Genomic DNA, 22,138 nt, shown 5'->3' with positions numbered 1-22,138 from the left:
TTTGGGAAGTGTGCGTGGGCTGGGGATGCTGCCTCCTCCTCCTCCTGCTCCGGCAGGGCTTGGGAGGATGTGGGGTGCAGGGTGAGGGTACGGGGTACAGGACAAGGGGTGCAGGACTGAGGGTCCAGGACCAGGAGATACAGGGTGCAGGGCTGGGGAATGTGGGGAATACAGGAGCAGGGCTGGGGGATGCGGGACGGGGATGTGGGGTGCAAGACCAGGACACGGGGGTGCAAGAGGGACTGGGCGATGTGGACCGGGGGCTGCGGGCTGGGGATGTGGGGTGCAGGACCGGGGGCTGGGGTACGGGTGTAGAGGTTGTGGGGTGCAGGACCAGGGGCTGGGGTGCTGGAGGGGTGCAGGGGTTGGGGGATATGGGATGGAGCCAGGGTGGGCTGGATTGGTGCTGGGAGGTACGGGACGGGGACGGGGGGGGCAGGATCGGTACCGGGGGATACGGGACGAGACCAAGGGGTGCGAGAAGGACGAGGGGGGCACGACCGGGACCAGGGGGTGCAGGACTGGGTCCGGGGGCTGCGGGCCGGAGGCTGCGGGGGGGCAGGAGCGGGGGCTGCGGGCCGGGTCCCCGGCAGCGGCGCGGCCCCGCCGCCCCCCCGGCGCTGGCCCCGCTCCCAGCCCTGCGCCCGGGGCTGCAGGGGCCGAGCTCTGCGCTTGAACCCGCCCCCGCCAGATCTCATTTCCCTAAAAAAAAAAAAAAAAAAAAAAAAGAGAGAGAGAGAGAGAGAGGAGGAGGAAAAAAAAAAAAAAGGAGCGAAGAAGGGAAGGAAAGAGGGGAAGAGAGGGGAAAAAAAAAAAAAAAAGCCGCCCGCCTCCCCTGCCCGCCCGCTGCCCGCGGAGCCATGGCCGGGCTGCGGACCTGCGGGCTGCTCCTCTGCCTGCTCCTGGCCCGGGCCATGCACTTCCCCGACTACTCCTACGTGCTGGAGGAGGAAGAGGAGGAGGACGCGGAGCCCCTGGACTACAAGGACCCCTGCAAAGCCGGTAGGAACGGGGGGATGCGCGCCGGGGGGCGGCCGGGCCGGGCGGGCGGGCAGACAAAGGGGAGAGCGGGGGGGTTGGTGTGAGTGTGAGTGAGTGTGAGTGTGAGCATGAGTGTGCCCCGCACGGCTCCGTACTTCGGGGCTTTGCACGGGGAAACTTGGCTCCCCCGCCCCGGGCTGGCCCCGGGGCCGGGGGCTCCCCGCTGCCGGGGCCGGGCGGGGGGGGGGGCAGCGGCCGGCCCCGTTCGGGGATGCATCTGGTTGTACTTAGGGTGGGGAGCGGCGGGGGGGGCTGGCCCGGCGCCCCGCTTTCTCTCCCCAGCCTTGGCTGCACCGGCAGCTGTCAAAGGCGGCGGGCAGCCCCCACCCCATCCCACCCCCCCATCCCACCCCAGAACCGGACCCATCCCACCCCAGAGCCGGACCCACGCTCCGTGCCCCTTGGCTTTCTCCTTCTTTCCCAAACCACAGCCAGAGAAAGCTCGTCCCCCCCGGGGCCGGCCGGGCTGCAGCCGTCCCGGGACACCCGGGCCAGGTTAAGCCCGGGAGGTGTTTGCCCCGGGCCGGGGTCCCTCTGTGCTGGGTCAGGGGGTTGCTGAGCTGTTCTTCAGATTTTGGAAGGGCTGGGAGCAGGCTGGGCGCCGCGGGAGGACGGGCCCCGTCTCCCAGAGTGGGATAAAGGGGACAGAAGGACGTGTTGGGGGGGAAACTGAGGCACGGGAGGGACACCCAGGGCTGAGCGCGGAGGCGAGGGCTTGGGTCTGGCGGGTCCTGGCTGCAGGATCACGTTTCTCTTTAATGGCATTGTCTGCACTGGAAGGCGTCTGTTGATATAACTCTGTCTACATGAGGGCTTTTTCTGGCCAAAAATCCTTCCCTTCCTGCCCTCCCGGGCTGAAACAGCTAGGCTTGCAAAACTGTCCGGGCAGAGCCGGCTGGAGCCTCCGCTCCGCTCCCGCTTCATCCAGCTGCACGGGAGAGACGGGGCTGCGCCCGCTGACGAGCCAAACTAATTAAGGGTGGCTTTGCCAGCGACTGAGGGCCCCCACCTCGCCCCGCTCCCGCACACCCTGAGACCCCCATTGCCTCCCGGGGCTGGCGAGGCGGCTGCTCCCCCCGCCTCGCTTCCCCCCCTGCCTTTACGAGATCCTTATGTGACTAATTTAATTACAGCAGCTCTTCCCCAGGGGCCTGGGGGGGGGATCAGGCCCTGCCACGCACCGCACTAGCCGGGCATTTACCCCCGGGTTGGGCTCTGCAGGACTGGGATGGCGAGGTCCAGCAGCGGGGGCTGCTCGGTGGCCGGAGCCCCCCGTGGCATCCCCCTGACCCATGCAGGGGCTTGTTTTTGTTTTGGGGTGGCCAGTCCCCCCCTCCCCGGGCTTCGGGCAGCGCCGGAAACAGCTGAGCACCGAGGCCTCGCCGCCGCGGCTCCCGGCAAGGCTACTGGGAGGGGAAGCGCCAGGAGAGGAATTTGGGTTCCTCGGCACAACTCATGCCAGAGGTATCCTGAGGCCGCCCGCCCAGGCAGGACGGCTGCCCGCGGTTTGCCGGCTGCCCCGGTGATGCCACCCATCTGCACCGGTGCCAGCGGGCCATCCCCACCGCGGCAGGGGGAAGAGCCACCCGTGCCGCCGCGTCTCTTCTAGGGATGCCAAAACGGGACCGCTGGGAGATCCGGCCCTTGGACCAGCCCCCGGGCAGCCAGGGAGGGAGGAATTAGCCGTGGCCCCGGTTTCCCTTCACCCGGTCAGCAGGATATCCAGGTCTCGGTGCCCAGCGGTGAGGAGAGCGGCCGTCGGGTTGGATCCTGGTCGTGCCTCCGGCCGGGAAAGGCAGCCGGCATCGCTCCCACCGCCCCCCGCCGCGCTGGGGGAGCAGCTCGGACGGGGTTTGCTGTGTTTGCAGAGCCTGCATGACTGCTAACCAAACATGTCCGGCCCGAGGGTTTGCTCTTGGCTCGTCCCAGGGGACCCGGGGGGGTTGCTGAGCAATTTGGCTATGGGAGACGGGAGCCCCCGGGTGCCCCCGGCGCCTGGGGAGGGATGCAGCCCACCTTGCTCCCCATGTGCGGCTCCATGGCCACGTTTGGGGGTGCCCGGCTAAAGTGGGGGGCTGACGTGCTTCTGCCACCCACAGTCGTGCTGTCACCCCACTGTCCCCGCTCGTGGGGAAGGGGACATGGGGGTGCGCAGCTCTGCGGGGCTCACGCAGCCCCCCAGGGTGGGTGCTCAGGGGCAATCTGCTCGCCCACTCCCTCCACGGGGTGATGGCAGAGCCGTGGGCAGGAGCGGCACGGGGTGCATCACGTGCATGGATGGGGCTGGGGGCCCGAGCCCCCCTCCCCGGCCGTACGAGCTTCCCAGCCGTGCCTGGAGCGCTCTGGCTTCGGCTGCCTGGGTTTCACCTAGATTACACTTTCCAGGCGTAGTCAGCGGAGGCTACTGGTTGCAGTCACACTTGTCAAGCTGCCCAAAAATATTTTCCAGCCGTTATATGTCACTTATTCATGCAGGATAAAAATCCACCCGCAGAGCCGGGGCCGGCGGGAGGCCTGCGGTTCAGGGCTCGGGACGGCACAGAGACCTTGGAAATCTCCGGCCGATCCCGGGATCTGCTTTATCTTTGTGTAATCACCCGTTCGGCGCGGTGGCGTGCTCCGGCGGGGGCCGGGTGTGCGATGGCGAGGTCGGGGGGCTCGCTCGCCCGCCCGCCGTCGCTGCCCTCCCCTCCCGGCTCCTGGGAAACCCTCCGGCTGCTGATTCACGCCGGCGGGTCGTGGCGAGGGGGGAGACGGCGTTTCCTGAGGCTTTATCCGCTGCCGTGCCGGGGCTGGGAAACACATGGCCGGCAGGACGGGGCGGCCTCGGGGAGCCACGGCTGGACCTGGGGAGAACAAAGCAGCCGGGAGGGATACGGGGAAAGGAGGGAGGATGGCCCGTGGGTGGTTTTCCCCAAATTTTTCATCTTGGCTGTGCCGCAGGGGGTGTTTTCTGGGCGAGAACGTGCCTCCTGGTTGCCAGCGGCTTTGCCGAGGCTCCCTGGAGGTCTCCAGCATCGCAGTGGGAAGAGAAAACAGCATCTCACTGCATCCCGCTGAGCTGCGGAGAGCGAGTGTCCCGCTCGTAACCTGGCCGAGGGCTGTCGGTCACCTCTGTCCCATCTACCCCAGGGGGCTTTGCATGGCAAACCCCCCTCCATACCCGTGCAAAAGGCAAGGAGAAAATCCTCCCCTCTCTTGAGCTGCAGGAGGATTTAAGCAGCCTGGCCAGGGAGCTGCGAGCAAACTTTGGAAGGAGTTAATCGGTGCCTGGGGAGGGCTGGTGGGGAGAGGATTGAGCAATAAAAGCATGAGGGGGGGGATATGTTTGCAGCCAGAGCCCTGGGGCAGATGCACAGAGGTCTGGGAGCCCTTGGGGGCCGGTGCCCCTTGGCAGAGGGCTCTCCCTTTCACAAGTGACCGATGCCGCTGGCCCAGGCTGTGTTTTCCTCGGCGACCTGGCTTTGCAGAGGGGAGGCAGGGAGAGCCCGTTCCCCGCACACAACTCCGCAGCGCTCCCCCCACTCCTTCCCGGGGGCTCTGACATGCCTTAGGTTTGGCATCTTCCACGCCGAGCCCCGGAGGAGGCTTTTTCCTCCGTTTGCTGTCACGGAAGAGGAGCAGAAGGAAAATCCTCCCCTGGAGTGATCCAACCATCCCTCCTGCTCCTGACCTGCCTCCGGACGTTCATTAGCTGGAAGCTGCCTGCTGCCGCGGGCCATGTTTAGTAGAGGCCAGGCTCCATGGTGCTTATTTCACGCTACGCTGCCGTGTAGCCTGGCACGGGGCGGGCAAAGGGCTCGGAGCCCACACTCTGATGCCCAGGGCTGGGGACGGGATTTGGCCGTGGATGCCCAGGGAAGCAGCGGCGGTGATGGGTGCTGCCTGCGGGTGGGATGCACCTTGCACCGCAGAGGGATGCACGGGGGTAGAGGGATCATCCCTCTGCCTTGGACAGTGTACTTCAGCATCTCTGCCTTCCCCGGCTGCCTGGATGTGCTGTCTGCCTGCACCCTGGGGAGAGGAGGGCAGGGCTGCCGGCAGGAGGGTGCCCGGTGCTCGTACAGCCCCGGGTCTCACAAAGGCACTGGCTGGGACAAGGATGCACCAGCGAGGGAACAGCAGGCAGGGGGTCCCGGCTGCCTGCGGGGACCGTGACCGATAGCAGAGCGGCTGTGTGCCAGGACTGGCTCTTCGGGAGGCTGCCCCTTGCTGCTGACCAGCTCCATGTCCCCGTGCCTCAGTTTCCCCACTGGTTGCAGAGGGGCTGTGATCTGGCCTGGCTCCCAGCCTGGCCGCCAAGGCTTGAATTCCTGCTTTGTGCCTGCTGCGCTGTCGGAAGGTGCTCTGGGAAAGCAAATATTCCTCGCCCCGGCGTTTACAGGCTGGCTGCTCCCTCTCTCCGGCTGCCGGCGAGGGGCACCGGGAGAGGGGCTGCGCCGCCGCCGGGGGAGAGGAGAGGGCCCGGCTCGCCTCCGTTGCATGCCTCCGTCCTGTCCCCGCTCTCCTGGGGGTCTCTGCGGGGCCACCGGCCGCTGGCAGGCTGCGGGGAGCCGGGGGAGACCTGGCACCTGGTGGGGACCTCGGCAGAGGCAGCAGCAGCGGGGGGCTGCTCCCCCCGCCCCGACGGCCCCTGGGATGCCCTGCATCCCTCCGCCTTTGCACCCACGCCTCCGCCCCAGGGCTCTCCGGGCAGGGCAGACCCCCGAGGCCAGGGGGGGACCCCCCAGCCCCGGCGGAGCGGGGTGCCCGCTCTTCTCGCCGTGGCCCCGGCGTGTTTTGCCGTGAGCGGAGCTCGCAGCGGGCGCAGCTGGGCTGGCGTGCGGGGGCGAGGGGGCGGCGCGAGGAGCATTCCTCACATATTTAACGGCTCTGCCGAGCCAGTGGGATGCTGCCCCGGTGACTCCACGGCTTTACGACCCGGCAGCTCGGCCGAGGCCGGGATACACCTATTAAACCGCTCTCCTCCATCCCACCCCGGCGATGCCTCCGTCCCTGGCCGGGGCACAGCGGCTCGCTCCCTGCCTCCTCGCACGCTCCGAACCCTCCCCTCTGCTCCCTGCCTCGCACCGGGAGCGATGCTCATGGCTCGGCATCGCACGAGGACTCGCAGCGGCTGGGCCGGAGCTGCTAAGCTGGCGAGGGAAGGCTGGGCTGAGCCTTTGCTCCCAGGCAGGGGATGCTGCCCGTCCTGCCGGAGCCCCGGGAGCCCGTCCTGCCCAGTGCCGCTTCGAGGGCCGGCAGGAGCCGAGCAGGGACGAGGCCCCTTCCCACCCAGCGCCGGGCACGGAGGCTCATTTGCCCCAGACTGACCTGGAACATGATCCCGTCCTGTTTATCTGCCGCCCTCCCCTGCCAAGGCTTCCCCGCCGCTCTGTTTGCTTTTGCCTGCTCACCAGAACATCGCGTTCGCGCCCCGGCCTCTTCCCGTGGGTTATTTTTTTTTGTTTTTCCTGCGACACGGTTCCCAACCTTGGTGGAGTCCGAGGTCAGGCTCATCCCAAAATCCCGGTGATGCCAGAGAGGTCGGGCTCAGCGGTACCCCTCTCCGCCGCTTGCCATGCCCAGGGCTATAAAGGATGCTGAGCAGCTCCTGCATCCCCAGCGTGCGTGGCAGGGGGGACAGAGGGACCCCGCAGGGACAGCCACCGAGCCGTGCGCGGGCAGGAGATGCCTGTAGCATCAGGACGGGGTGCTGCAGGGGTTGGCCCGGGTCCGAACGAAAAACCTTGTTTGTCTAAAACTTCAGCCCCAGGGGTTACGTCACCGTTCCAAGAACCCGAAAGAAAACACATAGCACAAAAAGTCAAACAACAGCGGAGGGCTGAGTTATCTCCTGGCTTCGGGGTGAGGAAGAGCTTGGTGGGAGCCTCGCCGGCAGGTCCCAAACAGCTGGTTGTTTGCTGGGTGGTGGGAGGGATGTGCACGGCCGGAGCCCGGATGCTCCCCCTCTCCCCTTCCCCGCTCCCGTCCCCGTTCCTCTCTGACCGATGGGGACGAGGATGGGGCCATCACGTCCCCGTGGCCAGTGCCTGCCCTTGAAGCCGGTGCCCCGCTGGCACCGCATCCTCCCTGCTGGCACCGCATCCTCCCCGCTGGCGCTGCCGCAGCTCGGACCTTGCCCCCGGTGCCTCCACGGCCAGCGCCGGGGCGAGCAGAGGGCAGCACCTGCGGCACAGCCCCCGGCCTCCCGGGCTGGGAACGGCTCGGGGACACCGGGTCCCCTCCGGGGGTGGCGGGCGAACCCGTGCCCCATGGCCTGGGGTTTCTTGGGCACCCGAGCGGCACCGTGCCCCGGCGGGATGGGGGTGCAGGTTGCAGGGCATGGGTGCTGAGTGGTGCGATGCCTCGGTGGGTGCTGTCTGCTCCCCAGCGAGCACGAAGCCGGGCTGGCATCTCCCTGCTGCAGCCCAGCCCGGCTCCCCCGTGCGTTTCCCCCTGCTCCGACCTGTGCTCTGCCGAGCCTTGGCAGCTCCGAGCCGCCCGCGGCAGTGAGCTGGGACTCCTCCTGCCCCCGGCATGGCACCTCCACCCCGTGAGCCCCCCGCTTGCCGGGGGTCCCCTCCACCTGGGAGGGAGGATGCTCGCTTGGCGAGCTGCTGCGGCACGAACCGGGAAGGGACAAGGGGCAGCAGCGTGGCAGCGTCTCCGACGAAGCCCCTCGGGGAGGTGAAACAGCGTCTGGGGGATTTTGGTGAGCAGAGACCCCCCCCCAAAACCATCCCGTGTGTTGCTAGGGCCAGAGTGCACGGGGAGCGAGTGGGAGGAGGACGCGACCAGAGCCCAAACCAACGTGGAAGTTTCTCAATCCTACGCTTTGGGCTTGTCCCCAACGTGTCCTTACAGGGATCGCTGCCGGGACACCCCCTCGCCGCCGCCCCGCGGCTCCCGTGTCCCACCCGGGAGCAGCAAGCTGCCTTCCCCTCGGGGCTGGGGATTTTGGGGGGAGCCGAGCTGCCTTGCACCGCCTGGGAAACCAGCCCCATGTCCCCGCACTCGCCTGCCCGGCTCTCTCACGTATCCCAAATCCCTCACATATGGTTTCTATATCACTTGGCTCTGCCGGCGCTCGCTCGGCTGTAAGCAAGCTTACTTTCCCTTGTCTTTCCATGCAGCTCTTGGCACGGGATGCTCGTCCTTCTCCCCGGCCCTGGTCCTCCCCCGCGCTGCCCGTTCGGACACGTCTCTCCCGGCCCCGGGGAGGGTGCGGGGAGGCCGGGGCCGGCTCCTGCCTTTGCTCTGCCCTCAAATTGCAGCCTGGCCGTGCCAGCGGCAGGTCGGTGCCAGGGGAGGTGCCGGCCCCAGCTTGTTTGCTCTTCCCTTGGCTTTGCCGCAGGTCTGCTCTCCACCCCGGGGCTTCCTCTGCTGGGATGCGCCCACCGGTTGGCCGGTGCCGGGGAAAACCCCGAAATGCAGCTCTTTCGCCCCAAAACGCTCCACGCAACCGCTGGAGCGGGCTTTGGGCTCGGTGCCATGCAAAGCCATGGGGTCCCGTCGCGCTGGGGTGCCCAGACTGGTCCTCTCGCCCCATGCCGGTTGTTTGGGACTTGTCAGGGTTATCCTAATTGTCCTGCCTTGCTTTTGTAATTAGTGGCTCTTTTGGGATCCACTTGCTAATTGCTTGGAGCGCGAACTTGGCACCGCTCTCCATCAGCCCCTGAGCCGGCCCAGCCACCCCACTCCCCACCGCTGCCGTTTCCCTGCCCTTCCCCAGGGGCTGGCGAGGGCAGGGGGTGCCCGGGACCACCCGTTTGCCCCAGGTGCCCACAAACCCGGCGAGAAACCCAGCTCCACCCCACGCCGGCCGAATCCAGAGCCTCTGTGCCGGCGCTGACGCGGCGGCGCGGCATGACCTCAGCCAGCCCTCGCGCTCGGACCGCGGCGTTTCCGCAAAAGCCGGGTCCCCGGGGCTCGGCGCCGGCCAAGTGCCGAAGTCGGGAGCCGCAATCCTGCAGCGTTGACTCACGGCGAGGCCGTGGCGGGCGGGAGGGCAGAGAGCAGGGCAGGAGGAAGAGGAGGAGGAAGAGGAGGAGGAAGAGGAGGAGGAAGGGTTGTGCAGGGTTACGTCCTCCAGCCTCGTAATGCTGAAGCATCTCTGCACCCCCAGCCCCGCGGGAGAGCGGTGCTGGAGGGGGTCATGGCCCCGGCAGACGGACGGACAGACGGACACCCCTCGGCCGGCTCCGATCCTGCGGGCGCTGGGCGCCGCGGGAGCTTCCCGGGCCATATGGCTTTGCTTGGCGGTGGCAGATGACTGGGAGGTCATCGGAGCATCCCGGGGCTGATGGAGCTGACACCGGGCTGGGGGGCAGGAGCCGGGCAGGAGGGGGATCCCGAGCCCAGCGTTGGGTTTTGTAAAGTGAAAAGAAAGCAGTTTTGCAACACAAATAATAACAGAAACCCTAAAAAGTGATGGCCCGGGCTTTATGCAAACCAGATGTCAGCGCGGGGCTGGCTCCAGCTGCTGGGAGAGCTGACACGGCGGCGGGCTGGGGAGCGGGGGGAGCCCGGCCGGCACCACGCTCGCTTTCCCTCCCAGCCCCCAGTTGAAGGAAAGAGGGAGGAGGAGGAGGAGGAAGGGCTTGCCTTCCTCTTCAGGGGCTTGCCAGGTGCGGAGGGGCTGGGGAGAGGCTGGGCGCGGGGAGCCCAGCCCTGATGGGGTCTTTGGGGTCCCCCGGCATAGGCATGGGGGGCTCACACCTCCTGCCCCCCACCCTTAGCTGCCTTCCTGGGAGACATCGCCCTGGACGAGGAGGACCTGCAGCTCTTCCAGGTGGACCGGGTGGTGGACCTGGCACGCCACACCATCACGCGCCTGCCCACCAACTCCTCAGGTACCACCATGGTCCCAGCCCTCCTGGTCACCTCCGTCCCCGGGGGCTGCCCGCGCTCACCCCCCCCTCCCTGCAGGCAGCAATGCCACCAGTGCCAGCCTGCGGCCGGGCCACCAACCACGCAGCCGGGGCCGGCAGCGGGCGCGGAGCCGCCGCGCCGCCACATCCCGGCCGGAGAGAGTGTGGCCGGACGGGGTCATCCCCTACGTGATCAGCGGCAACTTCAGCGGTGAGTGCAGGCGAGCCGGGGGGGGATGCTCCGTCCCCGGCGTGCCTCAGTTTCCCCATGCCGGGCTGACGGCCCCCGCCGCCCCCTCCCGCAGGCAGCCAGCGAGCCATCTTCCGGCAGGCGATGCGGCACTGGGAGAAGCACACCTGCGTCACCTTCCTGGAGCGCAACGATGAGGACAGCTACATCGTCTTCACCTACCGCCCCTGCGGGTACGTGGGGGGGGGTCCCGGGCATGCACCGGGACCACCCTGCCCCTTGGCTCTTGCACTGCAAAGAGGAAGCATAGCAGCTCATGGGAGCGCTAATTAGGGTGCTCGGCTGACGTGCCTTGGCACCAAAACACCCACGTCGGCGTGTGCGTGGTGCTAACCGGCTGGCCCAGACCCACTCGGTTTTGTGGAGGGCTGGGGAGCGAAGGGGACCCGTCCCTGGGGTCTGGTCCCTGCGGGTGGTTGGGCCACGAGAGGTCTCGGAGCCACCGACCTGTGGCACTTGCCACCGCGGGCCGGGGGCTGAGGTCGGTGGCGTGGCACCAGCCTGGGCTTGTAGCGGGGCTGATGCCAAAGGAAACAGGGGTTTGGAAGAGCTCAGCATCTTCACGCGTCAGGGCACAGCCCCAGCCAAGCAGATGGTGGTTAGGAGGAGGCTTTCCCCTGGAACGGGCTGTGCACGACGGCGGGGGGTGCCGGTCCGCGCCCCTGCGCCGGTGCAAGCCCTGAGCCTGGGTCTGGCACGCAGGGTTGGACCAGCCGTGGGCGAGAGTCCATCCCTGGTGCAGGACTGGGGGACGGGCACCCGCGGGAGCAGCACCCTGGGATGCCAGGGCTGCCTGCAGCCATGCCGTGCCGGGCTGTGCCGTGCCGTGCCGTGCCAGGCTGCCCCGGGGCAGGAGCTGAGGTTGGAGTCACGGCTCGAGCTCCCCGCGTGGGCAGGCGGCTGAAGCTTCCAGCCAGCCGAGGCAGCAGGGATGCTTCCCAGATGCTCCGTGCTGAGCGGCACCGGCGGGGCTGATGCTCCTGGCCTGACTCATGTCTTTACCCGGGGAAGCACCGGGATGCCCACACCGCAGGGGCGTCCCCCGGAGTCCCGGGGCTCAGCCGGTGCCACCCACCTCCCCCCCAGGTGCTGTTCCTACGTGGGCCGCCGAGGAGGGGGACCCCAGGCCATCTCCATCGGCAAAAACTGCGACAAATTTGGCATCGTGGTGCACGAGCTGGGCCACGTCATCGGGTTTTGGCACGAGCACACGCGCCCCGACCGGGATGACCATGTCTCCATCATCCGGGAGAACATCCAGCCAGGTAGGGACCAGCCTCCCTCCTCCTCCTCTTCCTCCCTACCATGGGGTGCTGCTGAAGCCGGGGTCCCCCCCTGACGGCATCCCTGTCCCGCCTGCTCTGCAGGGCAGGAGTACAACTTCTTGAAGATGGAGCCGGAGGAGGTGGAGTCGCTGGGCGAGACGTACGATTTCGACAGCATCATGCACTACGCCAGGAACACCTTCTCCAGGTACAACAGCCGGGGCGGCTCGCCCACGCGTCCCCGTCCTCCCCGCAGCGCCGGGGACAGTGGCAGGGGGTCCCCAGCCCCGGAGGACGGTGGCTCGTTAGCAGCTCTGCACAGGGTTAATGCCGTCGGTGCAAGGCTCCCAGCTGCGGCGGAGCCATGCCGCAGCATGCCGGGGCAGGATGAAGCCCCATGACATCCCTTTCCAGGGCAGGGACGGTGCTGTCCCCGTGGTCACCTCCGACGGGGACACGTCCCCGCTGACTCACCGGCCCGCAGGCTTTAATTAGCCAGGCTGTTTTTAGCATCCTTCCCGCGGCAGCGGGGAGCAGCCGCAGACCCGGTGCTTTCCAGCCGCTGCTCAGCCTCTCCCTGCTCTCACCCCAGGGGCATCTTCCTCGACACCATCCTGCCCAAGTACGACGTGAACGGGGTCCGGCCCGCCATCGGCCAGCGGACGCGTCTGAGCAAAGGGGACATCGCCCAGGCCCGCAAGCTCTACCGCTGCCCGGGTGAGTGCCGCCGGGACGGCTCTGCCGGGCCCCGGGCCGGGGCGGTGCGTCACTGCCGGGGGGCCGGGGTGAGCGTGCTCGGAGCCCTATCTCCCAGGGAACGGCTCTGCTTTCACCCCAAGACTTGGCAAAGGAAGCATCACCCTGGCTGGACCCCCTGTTTCCAGTGGAAAAGTGCTTTTCGGGGTCCTCCTTGCCATCAGACCCCCTGCAAGGAGCACGCAAGTTGCCTTTCTCCATCCACGGCGCTTTTCTGGGGTGTTTGTGAGCAGAAGCTAAATGGAAGACTGCGATGAGCCATGGGGCTCTGCCCGTGTGAGCAAGGGCATCCTCAGCTGCCCTCTCCTCCCACTCCTTTGAGAAAAGAGCATTTCCCCAAGAGCATCCCCCAAAAAGCATCCTCCAAGAGCCTCCTCCAAGAGTAGAACATCCCCTGGGAGCATCCTCTGACAGCAGAGCATCCTCCGAGAGCAAAGCATCCTCCGAGACCGACCTCCGAGAGCAAAGATCCTCGGAGACCATCCTTCGAGAGCAAAGATCCTCGGAGACCATCCTTCGAGAGCAAAGATCCTCGGAGACCATCCTTCGAGAGCATCCTCCCAGGCACCCCAACAGCAAGAGGGTTTTGGCTGAGACGCGGCCGGGTGTTCCGCAGGGCTGTTACCGGCGGGATGGGAGACCATGGTCCCACCGCAGACCACGGTCCTCCCCGGGGCCGGTGCAGAGCCAGGGATGCTCGGCACGACCGGCGCACCACGTTGGCACCTCGAATGATGCTGAGGACCTTGGCCCACGAGCAGTGGCATTGCTCCGGGCGCTGGGGGGGGGCTGGCACAAGTCCCCCGGCTGCAGGCACGTGCTCCGGGACTGTACCAGCAACATCTGCAAGGAGTTTGGCTCCTGCACGCTCCCGCTTAATTCCAGCAACTAATTAGCAGCCTGGAAGAGGGACGCCTTTGTGAGGGGCCCCGGCAGCCGGCCGTGCCGCGTTCGGGGGAGCGGGGCTGTGAGCGCGAGCAGGAAAAGTGATTAGTTTGGGGGGGGGGGGAAAAGCCCCCCCAAAAAAGCCCCTCTGCAGCCCGGCTTTCCCTTCCCTTTGTTTCCACTGTAAAACAAGGAGGGAAAAAAGGCAGCGAGCCCAGGTTTCAAGCCGCCTTTTTTGAACGTTTCACCTTTCATCTCGCAGCCCCCCCCCCCCCCCCGAGCGGGAGGTGGGGGGCGGCCGCTTTGGCCCCGCGACAGCCGGAGCGAAACGCCGTGTGCCGTGGCCACGGCATCATGTGGCTTCCAGATGGCAGCGCTGGGCCAGATCCAGCCGCGGCCGCGTAAACCTGCCCGGAGCCCGGGCGGCGAGCCGGGCCCCCGCGGCGTGGCAGGGCACGGCGGGGGGGCCGTGGGATGGTTCCTGCCCCCGGGGGTCAGCAGCTGGCGGGGGGCACGGTGCTTGCGAGGGGGTACCAGGGAGCCGGGAGCATCGCCAGCCGCTCCGATGTGGTTTGGGGCTTTTTGGGGTTGCTGCAGTAAGACGGTGATGGTGGTTTTTTGCAGAGCTGTTCCTGGGGATGGGAATTTGGGTGGTAAAAGTGTGCAGGGGGCTGGGGGCAGCGTCTGGTCCATACCCAATGCCACCCATCCTGATACCGGGGGCTTTCCGGGGTCTGACCCCCGCTTTTCCCCCTTCGCAGCCTGTGGGGAGACGCTCCAGGACAGCCAGGGCAACTTCTCCTCCCCCGAGTTCCCCAACGGATACTCTGCCCACATGCACTGCGTCTGGAGGATCTCCGTCACCCCCGGAGAGAAGGTACCGGCCGCCGGCGCAGCACCGAAGGCACCCATCTTCTCCCAGCCCTCCTCTCCCTCCTTGCCCCATCTTCTCCCCTTTTTTCGGGGTGTCCCTAACCCCAGTATCCCCCCGCTTGGTGCCCTGCTGCGGTTCGGGATGCTGCCGGGCATCACCACAGAGCGGGTCCAGGTGCCACCTGGACCGCTGGCACCCACTGCGGCCGAGCACCGCGCTCCGGCAAAGACCCCACGGGGTGCAGGGGGGGGCTCACCCCATGCTCTTCCCCCTCCCACCCTTAGATCATCCTGAACTTCACCACCCTGGACCTCTACCGAAGCCGGCTGTGCTGGTACGACTACGTGGAGGTGAGAGACGGGTTCTGGAGAAAGGCCACGCTGCGAGGTAACCAACCGGGAGCTCTTAGCCTGGCCGGCCCCGCTGCCTGCCCGCTGCCTGCCCGCTGCCCTCACCTCCTGCCCCCCCGCCCGCGGATGCTGCGGGTGCAGGCAGCGGGGCGAGGGGCTCCCCTCTGCCTGTATCCCTGCCTGACCCCGCCATGTGCCAAAGATCTTGGGGAGGCGGGGGGGGGGTGCTGGCCCTGGAGGGGTTATTGGGGTGAATGGGGCTCCCAGTTTGTTGGCCCACACCGGTGAAACCAGTCCAGCTGACCCGGCTGGCCAGCACGTCTCTGCCCAGGGAGATGCCAGTATCTCGGTCCCATCCCTGTGAACTGGATGTTCCCCAAGTCCCAGTTGACCCTGCACTCTGAAATAACCGGTTTCCATGAAACAACCAGACAAGCCAGAGGGGAGCAGGGGGAGAAGCAGCGCTTTCTCTTTAGGATGCTGGTGGGGGGCACGGGGGGGACCGGGACGTGGTGGCGAGGGAGAGGAGGATGCCCGGCCGACGGCAGCCCCGCACGCCTTCGTCCCCAGGCAGGTTCTGCGGGAACAAGCTGCCCGAGCCCATCATCTCCACCGACAGCCGCCTCTGGGTCGAGTTTCGGAGCAGCAGCAACTGGGTGGGCAAAGGCTTCTTCGCCGTCTACGAAGGTAGAGGTGGGCAGGGAGGGGGCGCAGAGCTGGCGGTGGGGCAGGGGGGGCTCAGGCGGCTTCTCTTCTCTTCCAGCCATCTGCGGGGGGGACGTGAAGAAGGACAACGGGCACATCCAGTCCCCCAACTACCCCGATGACTACCGGCCCAGCAAGGTGTGTGTCTGGAAGATCACCGTCTCCGAGGGCTTCCACGTGGGCTTGACCTTCCAGTCCTTCGAGGTGGGTGAGGATCCCCCCCTGCCGTGCCGGTCCCTCCCTTCCCTGGGGCGGGAAGGGGAAATCTTCCCAGCAGCATCTCCCTGACCCAGTGCACCCCATGGGACAGGTTTGGGGCTGCTGCTGCCCTGCCTGGCTGCCCGCATCCCTCTGCACTGCCTCCATGCCTCAGTTTCCCCATGCAGCAGACCGGCTCCCTTGGCTAGTGGGTGCGTGGGTCTGGGACTGTGGGTGTAAGGAAAGGGGCAGGCAGAGTTTGGGGATGCTGGGGCCAAGACGGTGTCCCCCCCCCCGCTAACACCCACCTATAGATTGAGCGGCATGATAGCTGCGCCTACGACTACCTGGAGATCCGGGACGGCAGCAGCGAGTCGAGCAGCCTCATCGGGCGCTACTGCGGCTACGACAAGCCGGACGACATCAAGAGCACCTCCAACAAGCTCTGGATGAAATTCGTCTCCGACGGCTCCATTAACAAGGCGGGCTTCGCCGTCAACTTCTTCAAAGGTAGGAGACGCGCCGGGGGGGGGACACCGGGGGGGCCCGGCAGCCCTGCCTGCCCGCTCAGCCCCGCTGCCCCTGCCCAGAGGTGGACGAGTGCTCGCGTCCCAATAACGGCGGCTGCGAGCAGCGCTGCGTCAACACCCTGGGCAGCTACAAGTGCGCCTGCGACCCCGGCTACGAGCTGGCCTCCGACAAACGCCGTTGTGAGGGTGAGTGCCCCCCGCCGCCGGCCCCCGCCCATCCCCTGCAGCATCCCTAATCCCAGGGAGCCCGGGGACGTGACGGGCGCTGGGTGTCTCCCACCCTGCAGCCGCCTGCGGAGGTTTCCTCACCAAGCTCAACGGCTCCATCACCAGCCCGGGGTGGCCCAAGGAGTACCCCCCCAACAAGAACTGCATCTGGCAGCTGGTGGCCCCCACCCAGTACCGCATCTCCCTGCAGTTCGACTTCTTCGAGACGGAGGGCAATGACGTGAGTCAGCCGGGGAGCAGCCCCTCTCCATCCTCTGTGTCCCCCGACGCTGCTGGTGGCTTGCAGGGTGGCACAGCCGTGCCACCAGCCCCGTGTCCCCCCCCTCCTCCTGCCTTGCACCCTGCAGGTCTGCAAATACGACTTCGTGGAGGTGCGCAGCGGGCTGACCGCCGACTCCAAGCTGCACGGCAAGTTCTGCGGCGCCGAGAAGCCGGACGTCATCACCTCCCAGTACAACAACATGAGGATCGAGTTCAAGTCCGACAACACCGTCTCCAAAAAAGGCTTCAAAGCCCATTTCTTCTCAGGTAGAGCTGCCCGGCCCTGGCACGGGCATCCCCTGCCCTCCCTCACCGAGCCGACCCTCCCCGCGCCCCCAAACCGCCGCTAACGCCTGCCCTTACCCGCGCCAGGGGTGCAGCCCCCGGTCCCAGCCCGGCGGCAGGGTGAACCTTGGGTCTCTGCCCCACAGGGTCTGAACCCCCCCAGCCTCCGGCAGCCCAGCTGGCAGCACGTTTTGCTGCCTCTCAAGATTTTTCCCCTCTTTTGGGGGGGCAATTGGGTGCTACTTCAGATGCTGGGGTGCTTCCAGAGGTCCCCAAATGGCCAACGGGTGCTGGGCCCCAACTGCATCCGCAGAGGCAAACGCGCTGGGGACAGGGATGTGCGCAGGGGCCGGGGGGAGCATCTTCCCCCCCACCCCGAACCCCGCCGCGGGCCGGGCACTGCACCCCTCGGGCGGCACTACCGCGGGGAGGGCGGCGATGCCCCGCTCTGCTGCCTGCTGCGCTGCACCACCCCGCTACGCTGCACGGCCACGGGCTTCCTCCGCTTCCCGGGCAGGGTGCTCCGCATCCCGGCCAGCGCCGGGGCGGGGGGATATCGGCACCCGGCCACGTCTCAGGTTCTCCGGAGTGGTCCCTCCTCCCCAAAAACCATTACCTGCTTATCCCTGTCTGTTCTGTGGTCCTCTCTCCTCTCCCGGGCCACCCCACCAGGAGATGGTGTCACCTTCGGCTGGGTCTCGGGGGGGCGTAGGGATGGGGACGTGGAGCGAAACGCACCGCCGGCCACGGCCAAGCATCGCCCGGGGCCGGTCCCCGGGCTGGGGGCTGCCGCGGGACCCTCGTGCAAGAGAGGGTCCCCCTCGGCGCGGTGCCCTGGACATCAGCCCGGCCGTGAGCGCCCGACGGCACCTCCTGGACAGGCTGGGCTGGACCGGACCACCGATGCCTTGCACCTCCTGCTGCTTTTTGGCCCCGCCGAGGCTGTTTTTGAGGGGCAGCGTGGCCGCTCGGCTGCGGAGAGCCGCGGGAGCCGGCGGCCCCAGGAGCCCTCGGGGTTCCCCGAGGCAGCCCGGCAGCCGGCCGGAGCGGCAGAGACCCGCGGGCCGGGGGTAGAGTATCTTTGCTTTATTTTTTTAATTAAAACCAAGGCAAGTAAGGTGGCCCAGCGGGGCCCAGCCGTCGGGAGCCGGCACCCTCCAGCAAAGCGAGACCTCGGGAAAGCCCAGCGGCCGAGCGGCGGCGGGACCACGGGGCAGCCGGGTGAGTCTCCCCTCGCCGAGCTTCGGGCTCCTTTGCCCTCCTCCTCCTCCTCCCACCGGCATGTGCGGTGGTCCCATGGGGGCTGCTCCTATCCCGGACCACCAAACCCTCTCCTCCGCCTCTCCCCACTCAGGTCTCGGGCTTTCCCGGCAGCAGGACCACGCTGGAGGACTCGGCCACACCAGGGTCCCTCCTCCGGTCCCCCCCCGGGGTCGCTCCCGGCCAACCCTGGGCAAAGCATCTCCCAAGCGGCTCCTTTTTAGCCGCGGAGGGTCTCTGGGCTCCTTCCCCGCCGCTCCGGACGCAGCCAGCCGCCGAGCCCTGCCCCTTGGTGCCGCAGGCAGCCTGGCCGCCCGGGCACCCGTTTTCCCCCGGTGAAGATGTGGCCCCTTCCTCTTCCTCCTCCTCTTCCTCCTCCTGGCGGGCCGGGGCGACGGGAGGCAGCAGCCGGCTCCGTCGGCTCGCGCGTAAGGATGCGTTCGCCCGGGAATTCATCACGGTGTCGGCACCCAGGTACGTCCCCCCGGCTCTCCGCCGAGCCCCGGTGCACGGGGGGTCCGTAGCGGGGTGATAGGTGCAGGCGGGGGCTGCGGGGCGGTGAGCAGCCCGGAGCCATCGGACGCACGCCGGGATAACGGTGAGCGCACAGCAATGCCGGGTCGCGGCGAGCAAGCTGGTTAGAATAAAGGATTGCTAAAGACACCGACCCGGTGGGCTTCTTTCCTCTGCCAACTCTCTCCGCTCTTGTCTCGCCCGCCCAGGCTCCCTCCGTCCCGCCGGCGGGGCGATGCCGCGCACGCTCCCCCGGTGCTGGAGCTGCTCTGAGCCCACCCGGCCCATCCGAAGCCCCTTCCCATCCCCAAACAAGCCTTTCCGCCTCGCTTCCTCTCAGACCTAGGAGATGTCAGGTTATAGCCTCCGGTTGAGAGGCAGCCAGGGGGCTCGGGGCTGCCCCGAGGGGCTGGGGGGGCTGGGGCAGGACCCCCCTCGCTGCTGCCGATGGCTCCAGGAGGGATGCTCTCCTCCGGCATCGCCCCTTCCCCGTGCCAGCCGGGGCACGGGGCAAGCTTGGCACGGAGAGGGATGCTCGGGTGGCTGGTGCCCGCTTGCTGCTGGCTTCCCCCCGCCGCTGCCCGCTCCCCAAACCATCGCCCCATGGGGAGGGGGAGCAAGGAGGGGCGAGGGGCCATGGAGCATCCCACCCCGGCCCCAAAGCGGGGGCTCTGGGGGGGTTGGCGAGCCGTGGGACGCCGGCGATAGGGACCCAGGTGGTGGGCGCTGGGAGGTAAGTACGGCCAGCCCGGGGGGACGCCTTGCTCGGGGCGAGCCCAAACCCCTCCACCACCATTCCCACACCTCCCCAACCCGAACACCCCCAGGAACCCACCCGAGGCCCATCCTCATCCTCCCGGAGCCAGCCACGCCACCTCCTCCTCCTCTTCTTCCTCCCCGCAGAGCCGCTCGCCGCCGAGCCCCGGCTGCACGAGGGGCTCGCGGGGGTCCCCTCCACTGCCTGCTTCCCCGGCTGCCGCTCTGCATGCCCCGCTGCCCCCGCCGCCCCCCCGCCGCCCCCCGCTCCCCCATCGCTCCCCCCCTTTTCTCCCTCTCTCTTTGCAGAGAAGAAGCAGCAGCTGCAGCCCCCGAAATCTCGCCCACCCGGCCTGAAGTTTCGCCTGCAGAAGCGGCCGCGGGGCCCCTCCTGAGCCGTGCCGTCCTCTCCATCTTTCTCAGGAACGCCGCGGCCCCGGGCGCCGCGCGGGAGCACGCCGGGGCCGAGCCGAGCTGAGCTGAGCCGTGCCACCGGCCCCGGCAGCCCCTTGCTTGACAGAACTGGTTGTTGGCCTTATTTTTAATTTTTTTTTAATTTTTTTTTTGGTTGTTGTTTTAAGCACCCCCCCCCGCCCCATCCCCGTTGTTTTTGTCATTGACCAGCTGACCTTGGTGTTTTGTTTTTTTTTTTTTTTCCCGATTTTTACCGTGTCTGTGACATTTCCCTATCGATGAGTAAAGAGGGACTCCCGCGTCCTGGTCTTTCTTGTGCATCTTTGGTTGTCACTGTGTGTTTTTCTGCCTTCCCCGTCTGTACCGTAAGCAGGTAATGGTTGTGCCCATGGGTGAGCCCAGGGAGAGGAGGACCCATCCCGTGCACCCACGGGGGCTGCCCCGGCTCGGGCAAGGGACGGCGGATCTGCTTGCTGCTGGCCGTAGGGCGCTTGCTTGGCTGGTCGCTCCCCGGAGGGCAGCGGCGTGGGGCTGGGGACCGGCACGCACCGGGCAGGGCTGTGCCGTGCCGGGATGCCGTGCCGGGATGCCGGCCGCCGGGTTTTCCCACCCCGCTCAGCCGCGGTCCCTCTGCTCTCTCGGCAGACAAGGACGAGTGCTCCAAGAACAACGGGGGCTGCCAGCACGAGTGCCTCAACTCCTTCGGCAGCTACGAGTGCCAGTGCCGCAGCGGCTTCGTGCTGCACGACAACAAGCACGACTGCAAGGAAGGTGGGTCTGCGCCCCAGACCCCCCCCATCCCCAGCAGGACCCCCCCACATCCGTGACCCCTTGCCGTCCCCACAGCTGGCTGCGACCATAAGGTGACATCCATCTCGGGGACCATCACCAGCCCCAACTGGCCCGATAAATACCCCAGTAAGAAGGAGTGCACTTGGGCCATCACCACCACGCCGGGGCACCGCGTCAAGCTGGTAGGGATGGGGGGGGGGAACCGGGGGGGTGGGCAGCACCGGTGTCCCCTCCACCGAGCCCCGCTGAGCACCAGTGGCGTGGCCGTCGCCTCCGCAGACCTTCTCGGAGCTGGACGTGGAGGCGCAGCAGGAATGCGCCTACGACCACCTGGAGATCTACGACGGCAAGGATGCCAAAGCCCCGGCGCTCGGCCGCTTCTGCGGAGCCAAAGAGCCCGAGCCCCTCGTCTCCTCCGGCAACAAGATGTTCCTCAAGTTCGTCTCTGATAACTCCGTCCAGAAGAAGGGCTTCGAGGCCACCCACACCACAGGTACCACCGTAGGGCTGGGGAAACCTCCTGCTTATGGGGTGGGGGGGAGACCACGGACCCTCCTAATACCCCCCGCCGCTGTCGGCTTCTCCCCCAGTGTGCGGGGGCCAGGTACGTGCGGAGGTGAAGACCAAGGACTTGTACTCACATGCGCAATTCGGGGATAACAACTACCCGGGGGGCTCGGACTGCGAGTGGGTGATCATGGCCGAGGAGGGTTACGGCGTGGAGCTCATCTTCCAGACCTTTGAGATCGAGGAGGAAGCCGACTGCGGCTACGACTACATGGAGCTCTTCGACGGCTACGACAGGACGGCCCCACGCCTCGGCCGCTTCTGCGGGTCCGGGGTGAGCTGGGGATGGGGGGAGCGATGGGGTGGGTCGGGGTGGGGGAGAGGTGCGAGGCTGCAGGGGCGGTGGGTGAAGCTGAGCCAAGCTGGTGCAGAGAATTCCCTGGGGGGGATTTGGGGTTGTACATGGGGGTGCAACGATTTTGTATCCTCCCCATCGCAAATCCCACCCCCCGCCGCCACGCTTGTGCATCCCGGGGATGCCCGTGGTCCTGAGCACCCCTCTCCCTCGCCCCGGCAGCCCCCGGAGGAGATCTACTCAGCCGGAGATTCGGTGATGATCCGCTTCCACTCGGATGACACCATCAACAAGAAGGGTTTCCACCTTCGCTACACCAGCACCAAGTTCCAGGACACGCTGCACACGAGGAAATGAGGGCCGGGGGTCCCGGCCCCGCCGCGGGCAGGGGAGGAGAAGGAGGAGGAGGAGGAGGAGGAGGAGGAGGGCAGGGAGGAAGGAAGGGGGGAGCGCCGCCCCGCACAGACTGCACGGAGGAGCACACAGCCAACCTCAGCACTCAGACACGCTCGCACGGGGCCCCGGGGCTCGGGCGCCCGTGGGCACAAGGGCAGAGGGGGGGTCCCCTCCGCCAGCAGCCACCCCCCTGGCGCTGGGGGGGCCGAGCGGGACCCGCTCCCCTTCCTCGCCCCGGCCGAGCCGGCTGCAGCTATCTGAATGTACAAACCAGTAACCGGGAAGAGCCCAACACACAGAAGGTGCTGTCTTTCTCTTGTACCGATGAAATAAATACCCTTGTACTTGGAGGGGGGCAGCCCCAGCCTCTTTGCTTCCACCCCAGCCTCCCCCGAGGAAAACGGCATCTGAAACCGGGGCTGGACCGGGGGGAGAGCACCCCAGCACCCTGCGGCAGACCCCCATCCTCGGGGCTCCCCGAGTTGCAGCTGACGGAGCAGAGCAATCAGCTAATTGCAATCTGCTTCTGCCCTGATGAGGGAGCGGCTGGACCGTCTTCCCAGCGGCGTGGCTCAGCGGCGGGTCGCTCGCTGGGTGCTGGGTGCTGGGTGCTGGGCTCTGTCGCTGCAGGGAGCCGCCTGCTCCCCCGAGGACTCTGCTTCGGG

At 67.3% G+C, this 22,138-nt stretch overlaps 1 protein-coding gene across 4 annotated transcripts; it reads left to right on the top strand.

The window, feature by feature from the left end:
• The first annotated feature begins 350 nt into the window (after positions 1-350).
• Positions 351-21,823, top strand: BMP1 (bone morphogenetic protein 1). 4 transcript variants are annotated; one of them, XM_075174614.1, is made up of 20 exons: positions 362-1,002; positions 9,762-9,875; positions 9,952-10,104; positions 10,199-10,316; positions 11,230-11,408; positions 11,511-11,616; positions 12,001-12,125; positions 13,811-13,926; positions 14,208-14,310; positions 14,844-14,960; positions 15,037-15,182; positions 15,491-15,686; positions 15,767-15,892; positions 15,994-16,154; positions 16,282-16,462; positions 20,069-20,194; positions 20,270-20,397; positions 20,495-20,708; positions 20,806-21,056; positions 21,300-21,823. In XM_075174614.1, exons 1-20 carry the CDS (start codon positions 375-377, stop codon positions 21,432-21,434), a joined length of 3,423 nt encoding a protein of 1,140 aa, XP_075030715.1. In that variant the 5' UTR covers positions 362-374; the 3' UTR covers positions 21,435-21,823. The 4 variants fall into 4 exon arrangements, 3 of the variants coding, with proteins under 3 accessions (XP_075030716.1, XP_075030717.1, XP_075030715.1); XR_012677426.1 differs by lacking the exons at positions 20,270-20,397; positions 20,495-20,708; positions 20,806-21,056; positions 21,300-21,823 and adding an exon at positions 19,319-19,796 and having other exon boundaries at positions 351-1,002; positions 20,069-20,151; XM_075174615.1 differs by lacking the exons at positions 20,069-20,194; positions 20,270-20,397; positions 20,495-20,708; positions 20,806-21,056; positions 21,300-21,823 and adding an exon at positions 19,319-19,945 and having other exon boundaries at positions 351-1,002.
• The last annotated feature ends 315 nt before the right edge of the window (positions 21,824-22,138 follow it).

The sequence above is a fragment of the Calonectris borealis genome, chromosome 27 (genome assembly GCF_964195595.1).
Source record: "Calonectris borealis chromosome 27, bCalBor7.hap1.2, whole genome shotgun sequence".
Taxonomy (NCBI): domain Eukaryota; kingdom Metazoa; phylum Chordata; class Aves; order Procellariiformes; family Procellariidae; genus Calonectris; species Calonectris borealis.
Note: the sequence above shows the minus strand (reverse complement) of the source record. Positions and strands in the feature narration are given on the sequence as shown.